This window comes from Aedes albopictus, chromosome 2, assembly GCF_035046485.1.
Source record: "Aedes albopictus strain Foshan chromosome 2, AalbF5, whole genome shotgun sequence".
Taxonomy (NCBI): domain Eukaryota; kingdom Metazoa; phylum Arthropoda; class Insecta; order Diptera; family Culicidae; genus Aedes; species Aedes albopictus.
This window is the reverse complement of record NC_085137.1, coordinates 10063042-10075653: the sequence shown is the minus strand read 5'-3', so window position 1 is coordinate 10075653 and position 12612 is coordinate 10063042. Positions and strand designations below refer to the sequence as shown.

The 12612-nt window shown below is 39.1% G+C and overlaps 1 protein-coding gene across 1 annotated transcript in view; it reads left to right on the top strand.

The window, feature by feature from the left end:
- LOC109398266 (zinc finger protein 236-like) overlaps positions 1 to 12612 on the top strand; it is a 49379-nt gene that overhangs the window by 35762 nt on the left and 1005 nt on the right. The window contains exons 6-9 of the mRNA XM_062847530.1: positions 8746 to 8750; positions 8824 to 9072; positions 9185 to 10576; positions 12252 to 12566. Of these exons, the coding sequence (XP_062703514.1) occupies positions 8746 to 8750; positions 8824 to 9072; positions 9185 to 10576; positions 12252 to 12566 (1961 nt within the window). The remainder of the gene's footprint in view (positions 1 to 8745; positions 8751 to 8823; positions 9073 to 9184; positions 10577 to 12251; positions 12567 to 12612) is intronic.

Here is a 12612-nt window from a genome sequence, read left to right as displayed (position 1 = left end):
TTTGGATTGGATTTGGATTGGATTTCGATTGGATTTCGATTGGATTTGGATTGGATTTGGATTGGATTTGGATTGGATTTGGATTGGATTTGGAATGGGATTTGGATTGAGATTTGGATTGGACTTGAATTGAAATCTTATTGGATTTGGAGTGGATTTGGATTAGATTTGGATTGAATTCGGATTGTATTTGGATTACATTTGGATCTTGATTTGGATTGGATTTTGATTGAATTTGCAAGAATTGGATTTTATTTGGATTGGATTTTGGGTTGATTTTGATTGGGTTTGAATTGAATTTGAATTAGATTAAAGATTGGATTGGATTTGAGTTGATTTGGTTTTGGATTGGAATGGGATTGATTAGATTGGAATAAGATTAGAATGGATTTGGATTTCAAATGAATTGATTCTGGGTTTGGATTAAGATTTTATTTTGGATTGAATTTAGATTGCATTAAAATTTTGATTACATTTGGATTGAATTTGGATGGGCTGAAAGTCTCTCTAATAAAGACAAATCAATCAATCAATTGAATTTGGATTGTATATGGATTGGATTTGGATTCGATTTGGATTGAATTTTTATTGGATTTGGATTAGATTTGGATTTGATTCGGATTGGATTGAGATTGCATTTGGATCTTGATTTGGATTGGAACTGGAATTGGAATTTGGATTGGATTGGAATTGGATTGGATTTGGATTGAAATGGATTAAATTTGCATGATTTGGATTGAAATTGGATTGAATTAGATTGGATTTGGAATGGATTTTGATGGGGTTTGAAATGGAATCAAATTAGGTTTTTATTGGATATGGATTCATTGTATTTGAATTGAATTTAGAATAGTTTTGATTAAATTTTGATTGGTTTCGAAGTATATTCGGACTCGATTTAAATTAAAAATGGATTAAAAAAAATAAAATTACACCGTCTTCGACCTAGCGGCCTCTACAGAAATTGAAGAAAAGCTTTCCCCGACTAGAGCGGAAATCGAACCCACACTCCGAGGCTTACGAGACACCTAAACGACTGATGCCACGAAGCCCATGAATTTTAATTGTATTTGGATTGGATTTGGATTGATTTTTGATTGGATTCTTGATTTGGACTGGATTTAGATTAGACTTGGATTAATCGCTCAAAGGGGTTTTTCCCTCTTCCAAATTTTTAGTTAAAAAAAATAAATAAATAAATAAATAGATTAGACTTGGATTGAATTAAGATTGGATTGAGCTTTGATATGGATTGAATTTAGATTGGGATTAAATTTTATGTTATATTGCTTGCGAGATTGGATTTGCACAAAATTGTGTTTGGTTTTATGAGATTGGGTAAAGATTTTATTTGGATTGGCATTGACATTGATGGATGAGTTTTCGGGGGTTTCAGAATTAATGTGGAATTGATTTGAGTAAAAGTAGTATAAGATTTGGATTTGGAATAGATTTGGACCTGGATTGTTTTTGGATTTGGTTTGGATTTTGGATTCCGCTTGAATTTTGTTCGATTTGGATTAAGATTGAATTGAGATAATGAATAAATTATATCTGGCTGTATTTTTTAATTTCAAACTAGGATTAATGGAATAAAGAAAGTATTCTGATGTTATTCTTCCGGGAGAGTGCATTTGCATGGAAAAAAAAAATGATTAGATCTTGATAGAGTTTGAATTGGCCTCGGTTTGATGTTGGAATTGGGTTGCGCCTGAATTAAAGTGATTTCTTATTCGATATTTCATCAAGTTTCGATTTGTTTGGATTCTGTTTCACGAGTTGTTTCAATATTATTGGATTATTGAAATTAAGTTATTTGAATTTTTTTTAACAAATAATAGGATTTTTTTTGTTTTACAATTCTGCTGAAAAATAAGCTAAATGAAATTGGAAAATAATTATATAGAAATCAAATAACACTAGAGCATGTCATAAATATATCAAAAAGTGTAGAGAAGGGGGCGAATGTAGTGAATATGGCGATAATAATAAATTGAATAATATGCTGCATTGGAAAATGGTAAATATTCGGTGTACAGCAAGATAGAAAAGTAAATCGACTGCTTTCAGTGTAAAGTATTTGTATATTTATGTGCCCGGCAGAAAAGAATATTATTGATTGGAACATGTTGAGCGTGTTTATGGCAGTACTAGAATGACTGTGACAAGCATTGATGATTATGATGATTAGGCTGTATGCGTGCGCTTGCTTTGTTATTGATGGCCGCGTGATTCATCATGAGGAAGATGAATGAAAGAGGAATAAACGATAGAGGCCAGAAAAGAAAAGGCGATGGTTAACTGTTGGGAAGCTGAGGCTGGGAGTGTGTATGCATGTTTGGAATGAAGAGAGACAGAGTATGAAAAACGATGAACAGCATAAAGAGGTTGGTTGGCTTTGTGTGTGAGAGAAAAGCGGAGACAGATTTGGGAACGGGTGTGAGATTTCTGATTCATTCTGTTGGCGATTTTCCTGGCGAACGGACGCGTGTTGTTTTTCAAGGTTTTCTTTCAAAATTTGTAAACGGACGCGTGTTGTGATCCAAAGTGTTATTTCGGGGTTCGTAAATCAGTAGGTATACTACAATCGTCATATAAAAAAATGCTAAATTTGAACCGGTTCCTCTAGCCTAGCCTAATGCTTTAAGGGGTGTAATAAGGAGAGCAGGAATAAACCAGTGGACTGTTATGGTCTTCTTGTTTTCTTACCCTGCATTAAAATTATGCTGCTGTGTTGAAAGATAGGTTGTCAGCTTGAGCCCTACGCTTGAGCCGCTGTTATGCTGGCTACGAAAACATTGCATTGGTGGGATAGGGATGCCAATTCCTTGGAATAAACACGAGTGAAACGATTTTCACGAAGTTCGTTCAGCTGCTGGGTTTCGCTGATGATATTGATATTTATAGATCGCCAATTTTAGACGATCGCGAAAACGTACATCTGACTTAAGAATGAAGCCAGGCGAATCGGATTAGTCATCAATGTGTCGAAGACAAAGTACATGATGGCAAAGGGCTCTAGGGAGGATTGAACGCGTCCACCACCCCTAATTTCTATCGACGGTGATGAAATTGAGGCGGTTGAAGAATTCGTGTGCATAAATACTTGGGCTCACTGGTGATCGCCGACAACGACACCAGCAGAGATACTCAGAGACGCATCGAGCTTACTTTGGATTCCGCAGAACTCTACGATCGAACAAAGTTTGCCATTACACGAAGTTCTACAAAACGTTGATTAGACCGGTGGTCCTCTATGGACACGAAGCATGGACTCTACGTGTAGAGGACCAACGCGCCCTCGGAATTTTCGAACGGAATGTGTTGCGTATCATCTACGGCGGAGTGCAAATGGTAGACGAAACTTGGAGAAGGCGAATGAACCACGAATTGCATCAGCTACTGAGAGAAACTGAGAGAACATCACGAAAATCGAGAGGCTACGGTGGTCGAGTCATGTCATCAGGATGTCGGATAGTAACCCGATTAAAAGGGTTCTCGAAAGTCATCTGACCGGTACAAGAAGACGTGGTGTGCAGCGAGCTAGGGACCGTCCATTAATTACGTAAGGGTTTATGGAGCGAGGGGGGGAGGGGGGGTTTGAGAAATCTTACGCGCCATACAAAAATATTTGGACTTTCATACAAAAAATCTTACAAGGGGGGTGGGGGTGTCGAAAAATCGTAAAAAATGCCTTACGTAATAAATGGACAGCCCCCTAGGTGGGTCGATCAAGTGGAGGAGGATTTGCGGACCCTTCGCAGAGTATGGAACTCTAGATTGAGTTTAAATAAGGGCGAAAGTAACATGAGAGAGTTCTCTTCATCGACTCTCTCTTCTGCAAATTAAAGACCGGTCCAGAAAGTATGGACGCAGAAAGAAAATAGTGGCATTTAAAAATTATTGATGACTTGTCCCCTTTAAAGGCTGCATCTTGTTGATCAACCTATTCTCTCAGCATTTGTGTAGCGGTTTATTCGATTCCAACAATTTGTTTCAAAATACATAAACTTTCAGTTGAACATCGTCGAAAAATTGTGCACAAATGATGTACAGAGCTTAAATTTTCACTAAGAAAATGAGCAAACTATAGAGGGAGTAAGTGAGAAAATCGTTTAAACAACAATCAAGAAGCACGGTGAAAAGAATACGTTTGAGCATAAGGGAAAAAATGGATCAAAATAAGGTCATACAAATCCTCGTTTGGGTAGAAGTATAATGAAGGCATTTGAGCACAAGAAAAATCCATCTAAGTTACACATAGTGGAATATGACCAAAAAGGTTACCATTTCGAATTCCAATGTTCATTGTGGCAATGAACGTTTGAATTTTTGATCCTATAGTAAGCAGAAACAGCGAAAAAGAACCCCGAAATAAGAACCATGGATCAGGCCCAGACATCTGAAGACTAAGTGCGTCCATACTTTCTGGGGCAGTCTTTAAAGTGACAAGATGCAAATTCAATCGAACTTTTTTAAACTTAGGGGTAGGCGGGGCATAATGAGCAGGGGGACATAATGAGCACCTTGTATTTTGACTGTAAATCTTCAAATCAGTCTTCCCATGAACATGACTGAAGTTCAACTTGTGTATCTTTTTCGCAACTTGTGTTGAACAGTAAACACACTGTGCCTGAATACTCGTGTACCGCAGTAAACTGTGTACCCGAGTACTTCTGTTGCAACACGAGTACAAAACTTGAGTACGAACGCCACCGGTACGGAGAGGAGGATCTTTAGAGAGAAATCAAAAACTAAGCACGCTTAGATTTGAGTACACATCATTATGGACCAATTATGGACTCATTCAATTTTTTTGTATATTTCTCCTGACCCAATTGAAAGGAGCATCAATAGCATATGTAAATTTAATAATTGTGTAGCGTTCAAAAATTACGCAACGGTTCATGAAGGGCGATTCAGGTAAGTTGGTGGTCATTTTAATCAAGGCCGATCTATACGAAAAGTGTGACTATGAGACGACGGCGGCATGTGATGTGCCAATGAAGTTATTACTAAGCGTATCATTATTCCGACGCGAGGGAATGTCCAAATATTACGCCACGCAAAATTATTAATACATAGTAAACCCTCGCCACTCCTCTGACGAATAAGCTTTGAAATATATGTCTACGGGTCATCACACTCTGCTGAAATCTTAGAACACCATCAGAACCCCATCAATCACTCCCCCCCCCCATTCCTTGAATTTCAAGTTGAAATGTACGAAATTCGAAAGACATTAAAAATAACTCATAAAAATGCAAGGTTTATGTGAAAAGAAGTAAGCGTGTGTAAATCAATGAGAGTGAGAAAGCTAAAATGCACACTAATAAATTCCAATTGGTAATCTCAGTTACTTGCACGAAAAAATGCACGAATCTTCCGAATTTTTCCAAGTTTTATAAGGATAAGCAAATTTTACTATATATTAAACATACTGCCAAAGCAAACAGTTCAGAAAGCGTTTAGAAACAATTGCGTAAAAGTAATGATGAGTCGATTTAAATAAGCGTGAATGAATAAACCAAAAGAAGCCCAGGTGATAGTCAAAACATAAAATTAGTGCTCTGAACCAATGCTGTTTTTTGGAAAAAAATATTTGGAAGAATTTTGAAGTTCAAATTTACAAAACAAATTGCTTAATTGTAGCTTAATTATCTAAAATCCAATGAACTGATGACGAAACATTAGTCAAAAAAAGCAGTTTACCTTGAAAAATTATTCAAAATGCGTAAAGTGGTCATGTACCGGGAAAATATTACAGTAGACGTTCGCTCGGTGCAAACGGTTTAACTGCAATGCTTTTTAACTGCAAGTCCGCTAAGTGCAACAATTTTGCAGTTATCGCACCGCTATCTGTCAAAAACAAAACGTCAACAGAGCTGCGATGTTTTTCGGATGCACTACAGCTGCATTGCGATGTTTTTGAGTGCATTCTGGCTGCGTCCAACAGCAATTGACAACTGTTTGACGGCTGTCAGTCGTTGCAGTTAGCGAATTTCATTCGGTAACTGAAACGTAAACATGTTGCACTTATCGAACGTCTACTGTATAAGAAACAGGTGACCTAAAATAAGGTTTTGGGAATCGAAATAACAATTTTGTGGGTATCTATCAAGTTTCTTGATATTCCCTGAGCCAATGAAATTTATTCGTAACACTTTTCAACTAATTGTAAAATTATTTCGTTGAAAAAATATGCTTCAAAGAGTTGGTAGTAGGGTGGGGCAAAATGAGCAACTGGTCAAAAAATGATGAAAATGGTAAACATCTTCAACCAACGAATTCTTATTTTGGTTTTCTTTGTTTTGATGCATATAGGGTAAAAAATATAATTTGGACATGTATGTAATTTGGACATGCACGGCGGTATATGTCTTGTTTCGGAGAGCTAATAAAAGTGGATACTTCTCAATATCGATTATTGGATCAAACAGACCCTATTCTGATGACTTACTTTGAAAATACGCTTAACAAATAAGAATTTACAGTAGACGTTCGCTCGGTGCAAACGGTTTAACTGCAATGCTTTTTAACTGCAAGTCCGCTAAGTGCAACAATTTTGCAGTTATCGCACCGCTATCTGTCAAAAACAAAACGTCAACAGAGTTGCGATGTTTTTCGGATGCACTACAGCTGCATTTCGATGTTTTTGAGTGCATTCTGGCTGCGTCCAACAGCAATTGACAGCAGTTTGACGGCTGTCAGTCGTTGCAGTTAGCGGATTCCATTCGGTAACTGAAACGTAAACATGTTGCACTTATCGAACGTCTACTGTACTTCAAAATTATCGAAAATGTAAATTATTTCATTAAAACCCCTCAAATGCACAGGTATGCAAGACGACATACACTTCACAGTCAAATACAATATTCACCTCAAAATTGTCAAATTAATTATTGTAAAAAAATTGAAAGCCTTATTGCAATGAAAAATGTTCAATTAAGAAGCATTAGGCAGCCAAACTCTTAACATTCATCTAGAAAGCTAAAAATAGGTGGTGTCCAAAATACATTACAAGTTTTCTACTGTAAATATATTTTGGTCATCTGACGAACTACATGGGGATGCATCGCGATTGCATACTTGGAGGCGTATTCTGTGGGTCTGGCGATATTTTCTCAATTTTACCAAAAACTGTAAAAGTTATCAAAATAGATGTCTGTTAAGCGGAGACATTTGATTATTTGCATGAAAATAATTGTTAATTTATGCTACTTTCATGATTTAGCAGTATTCATGGCTTAACATTAAGATAATTGCCCTGTCCAAATTATATATACCTGAGGGTGTCCAAAACATATATTCGGTGTCCAAAATGCAATTCTACCAGACGAATGGAAATTGTGATTTTCTCAGCTCAAAATGATTTCGTTAAGGTTTTTGTCACCAGGAACGCAAAGTACAATCATATTATAAGCGTATAAGTAACTTTGCAAAATAATCAATCGCTTTCTAAGGAAGCTAGGGGACGATTTTTCCAACGTTGTCTTCAGGCTGTCCAAAATACATGATTTACCCTAGTAAGGTTTTGCCATTAGCTTTCAATTTATGAGCTTGAAAATGTCGGTATCTGTATACCTATTATCACCGTTTAAAAATTCCTCAATAGTAGATTCTTTGGAACCCCACAGTTCCCTGCAAATTAAACCCCGTAATCCCTTCAAATTATCATTGATTGTTGCCGGTATGCTTTATCATTGACAAGAATAGTTCATTAGCATTTGATTGTGTCCAAAACTGGGATTGATCATCCTGCCCCTGGGTGCTCATTATGCCCCACCCCCAAAACGGAACTCGCAATTTTATACGTTTTTAAAAACATAATATTTTACAACATTTATAACTTTATTCGGAATTTCAACGATTAGCTTTTGTCAGTTAAGGTTCAAATGAGGATTGAACGTTAAAATTACATATTGATTGCACTCAATTTACTGGATTTGGTGGTAAAATGCAGTAGAATAACTAGCCACAGAAGTCCAATGTCGCGACTATTCGTGTGACTAACATCTAGTTTGCCACGCCCTTACAGCGTCAGCAGCGGTACTAGAAGTGTCAAGTTAATTTTGTTTACCATAACAAAAGGTCCTCTACAAGATGGATACTTTTAAATAGTAAATTATTGTAATTAAAGTTGTTAAAATAATTAAATAAGAAAACTGACTACAGCGCCATTGGAGTTCTAGTGTATTTCTATTTAAAATGCTTAAGCTGCTCATTATGCCCCGCCTACCCCTAAACGCTAGATTGCATTGCAACCTAGCGATTTATGACCTAAAAGTGCAACCAAACTTGCATCTTGTCACTTTAATTTGAAGAAGAGAGAGTCGATGAAGAGGACTCTCTCATGTTACTTTCGCCCTTATTTAAACTCAATCTAGAACTGTAGACACGCAGCCATAGGGCTCTTCACGGAATTCGCTCCCTCTCCTTCACTCTTATTGAGATTTTGCAAACAACAAGGCCAGGAAATGTCAAAATCCCATACAAAATCAAAACAGTGCAGTGCCCTTGGACCGAGTAGAATGGAGACCACCAAAGAAACCATTATCCAACTATAACTCATATCGTGAAATGATCCCACAAAATGTTAAAGAGAATTTTTAACGCAGCCAACGCAAATTGTCATCAATTCTGTTTTGATTCTCCACATTTATGCATTTTATTCACGAATCAATTGTGCATCTCTCTATGTAGTTCCCAAAATAAATGTAACTTTTTTATTTATTCACATTTCAGTGCCGGTAAATAACAATCGGTGAACAGTGCGTGAAACTATAACCAGGCCGGTTACGGTTATCTTGATCTATCTTGATAAACGCCATGCCGCGAGGGCGACCGCGCAAAGCGAAGCCCGAAGAAGTAACACTGGTTCAACAAGCGAACCATCAGGAGGGCGAAGTGAGGTCAAGCGATCAAGTTCTTATCAAGAAAAGCAAACAACGGGGCAGACCACGACAACCACGTCCACAGGTTCTACCACCGGAGGAGAAATCGGACGAGAAAAACATAAAGGAGGGAAATGAGCAATATGATGAGGAAGTATTGGATGAATCTTCTCTTAAGGTATTTTAGTATAGGGTGCTGAACCACTTGGGCAATGGCTCAGTCAATTTCAAACCAATTGATTTAAATACTAATATCTTGAAAAAACTAAAAGCTATCATACTTGTTCTAGGGCAAAGGCCGGAAGGATGGACAGAAATCCAGAATCTCGTGTGAGTTCTGTGGGAAGGTTTTCAAGTTTCGCGCCACCCTGAAGCAGCACGAACAGATTCACTACGGGATCAAGGAGTTCGAGTGCGAAGTGTGTCAACGGCGGTTTCTCCACAAGGGAACGCTGAAGGTGCACCTTCGGATGCATACCGGTGAAATGCCGTACAAGTGTCCCCACTGTTCGAAACAGTTCCGTGGTCAGACGGCACTGGATTGTCACGTTTTTAGACATACCAAGCAGGGGACCAAGTGTCCTCAGTGCTCGGCGATTTTTGCAACGCCTTCGATTGTGAAGCAGCACATCCGGGAGGTTCACACGACGGAACGGGTCAATACCTGCCAAATATGTGGCATCACCTACAAACATCTGAAAAGCCTGAGGTTGCACCTTCGGAATCACCAGAAACGGGTCTGTCCGGATTGTGGGAAAATTTTCCACAGTGTCTATGCCATGATGACGCATCGGAAGATCCACGCCCAGGATCACTTTCAGTTTAAGTGCTCCTACTGTGACCGGAAGTTCGAGAAGGAAGAAGAGTTGGTTGCTCATGGGAAACTTCGAGGACGGACCTATCAGTGCGAGATGTGCTGTCATAGTTTTAACAAGGCGACCTACTTGCAGAACCACAGTCGGCGGAATCACTGGAAGGAACTGGGATTGGAACAGCTGAAAATTGCGCCGCCGAAGAACGGCTGGAACCGGAAGGGGGTGCCAAAACCGAAAAAGAAGGATACGGAGGAAGATGGATGCGAGGTGGCCTTGGAATTGGGACCAGTGGATGTGGCATACATTGTGGATGTGCCACCTGTTCCAGAAGTGGGCCACAGTTACGATGAACCCCAGTTGGATGATGCCTATACAGTGTACAGTGTACCTCAGGAAGTACCACTTGTTATTGTACCGTTCTATCAAACGACAGAAGGGCAATTAAATAATGTAGTCGAAGCCGATTCACAACTAATGGGGCCGACACAGCCTAATGATGAAACGGTTCAATACGTTCGGTATGAACCAGCTCAACAGGAGCATCGTCTGGAGTCCGATCACGATTACGCTGGGGACGACTTCCACTATGGGGACGAATGCGTGAAAGACGACGATGTACCTGTTGAAGGGGACACCGACGAACACGAGGAACTGAAAACGGAAATAAAGAACGAACCGGAAGTGCTGCAGGACAATCCAGTTGTTGAAGCAGTGCCAACCAAAGTGCCTCCAGAACCCGATAAAGACCGTGAAGCTGATGTTACCCTTCCTAAAATGGAGGAAACTGAGCAGAAGGAAGAAATCCAAGAGGTCAGTGTAAGCGCTGATCTGGGTTCGGATTCCGATGAAGATGATAAACCATTGTCGGTGAGTATGTTTCAACGGGGCAACGGGGAGCGGGACATTTGGCAAAAAGTCATTTGGCATAAGTTCGTAAGGCCACTTGGCATAAAGAAATTTGGCATAACGGACATTTGGCATAACTGAAATGCACCCTTCTTCATTATGCCAAGTGTCCATTATGCCAAATGACTTCATGCCAAGTGACCTTATGCCAAACGGCCTTATGCCAAATGACACAGACCCGAATACCTTTCAGAATTCAATAGGGAATCTCTGAATTCTAGGGGAATTCATTTCAGAATTTTGAGGTATTCCCTACCAGGACTTCCTACCAAGGGTAAAATCCCTTTCAGGATTCTAAGAAATTTCTGGATCAGGGCTGATTCCTCTAAGGATTCTGCAAGATCCTCACTTAGAATCCCACTCAGAATTCTGAGAAAATCTTTCTCAGCATTCTCAAGAATTCCTCTCAGACTTCTTGAGAATCATACTCAACATTCTCAGAATTGTGGCGAAATTCCTTTCAGTTTTCTGGGGGAATATTTCTTAGAATTCTGGGGGAACCCCACACAGGATCACTACAATCCTTCTCAGAATTCTGCGTAAGATCCTTTTAAGATTTTGGGGGAATATCATTAATTATTCTGCGGGTACTCTTCCCCAGATTCTCTGAAAATTCGGCTTTCTGGGATAATCCCTCCCTTCTATCATGGTTCTGGAGAAATCCTTGGGCTATATTTTTCAAGATTCTATGGCACTTTCTTTCAGAATGATTAATTATTGAAGAAAATCTCACGAGATTCTGGGCAGAATTCTCTAGAGAAATTTGGATTTTGGATCTATGCGAGGGAATAGATTTTGTGATTTCTCTTAGGGTTCGGAAGAAATCTTTCTCAATAATTTTCGGGATTCTGGCAGAATTATTCTCAGTATTCTAGTGGATTCCACCCAGGATATTTTGGGAATTCTGGGAGAAAACTTAAAAAGAATTCTGGAGGAATTGTTCTAAAGATTCTGGGGTCCTATCTCCCAGAATTCTGTGAGAGTATATCTCAGGCTTCTTTGCCAATCCCGCCCAGTATTTTGAGGGAACCTTTCTCAGGATTCTGGAGTAATCGTTCTTAGGGTTCTAAGCTACCCTTTTCAGGGTTCAGGGTCACTTCTTTTAAGTTTCTTGGGGAATTATCGTAGGAATCCGAATATCTTTTTTGTGAGAATCTCTCAGTATTCTAGATGAATTGGTCTCAAGAATGTGGAAGAACCACTCTTGGAATTCCTCTCAGGATTCTGGGAGAGGGATCTTAGGATTCTGGTATAATCCTATTCAGGGTTCTGGGATAATCCCTTCTAGGATGCTGGAACATTTTGGGAGAATCCCAGGGGAAAGATTCTCTTAGGATTTTGAGACAATCTATCACAGGATTCTGGGATTCACAAAAATCGATGTCTCAGCCAGATTTGCCCAATACTACTACTATGCAATCAGAAAAGTAGGTAAAAATCCGTTACAAAAGGTCCTGGACCATACCGGGAATCGATGCCAGGCATCGTCAACCATACGCACCAAATCAAATCCATGTTTAGTGGAGCCTTGTGTAAAATTGGTAATTGGAAAGACAGAATAGAGCTAAGCTTTACAATGGTCAATGTGTTGACAGAATACATGGTCTTGTTTTTAACGATTATAATTTTTCAACAGACATGGCTGCGCAGAACTCCCGAAAAAGCGTTTACCATCGGTGATGAACATACAACCTTAACCCAAGAGCCAAATGTAAGAAATAATGGTGCAAAAGATGCAGCCCATCATCTCAATAACAAACCGAAAAAACCCGTGATCGACGCCAAGAAGCCCGTGAAACAAAAACGGAAGTCCAAGATGGACGGTGATCTTCTCAAAATTCGCGAAATTCGAGAACTATTTTGCCCATTTTGCGGAGAATCCTTCAAAAGTCGGTTTGCCCTCGGTAATCACAAGAAGACTATCCATTCGGATCTTGAACAACACAAGGGGGTATGTTCTCTTCCACTCTACATCGAAGATACTGTTTCTCACAACA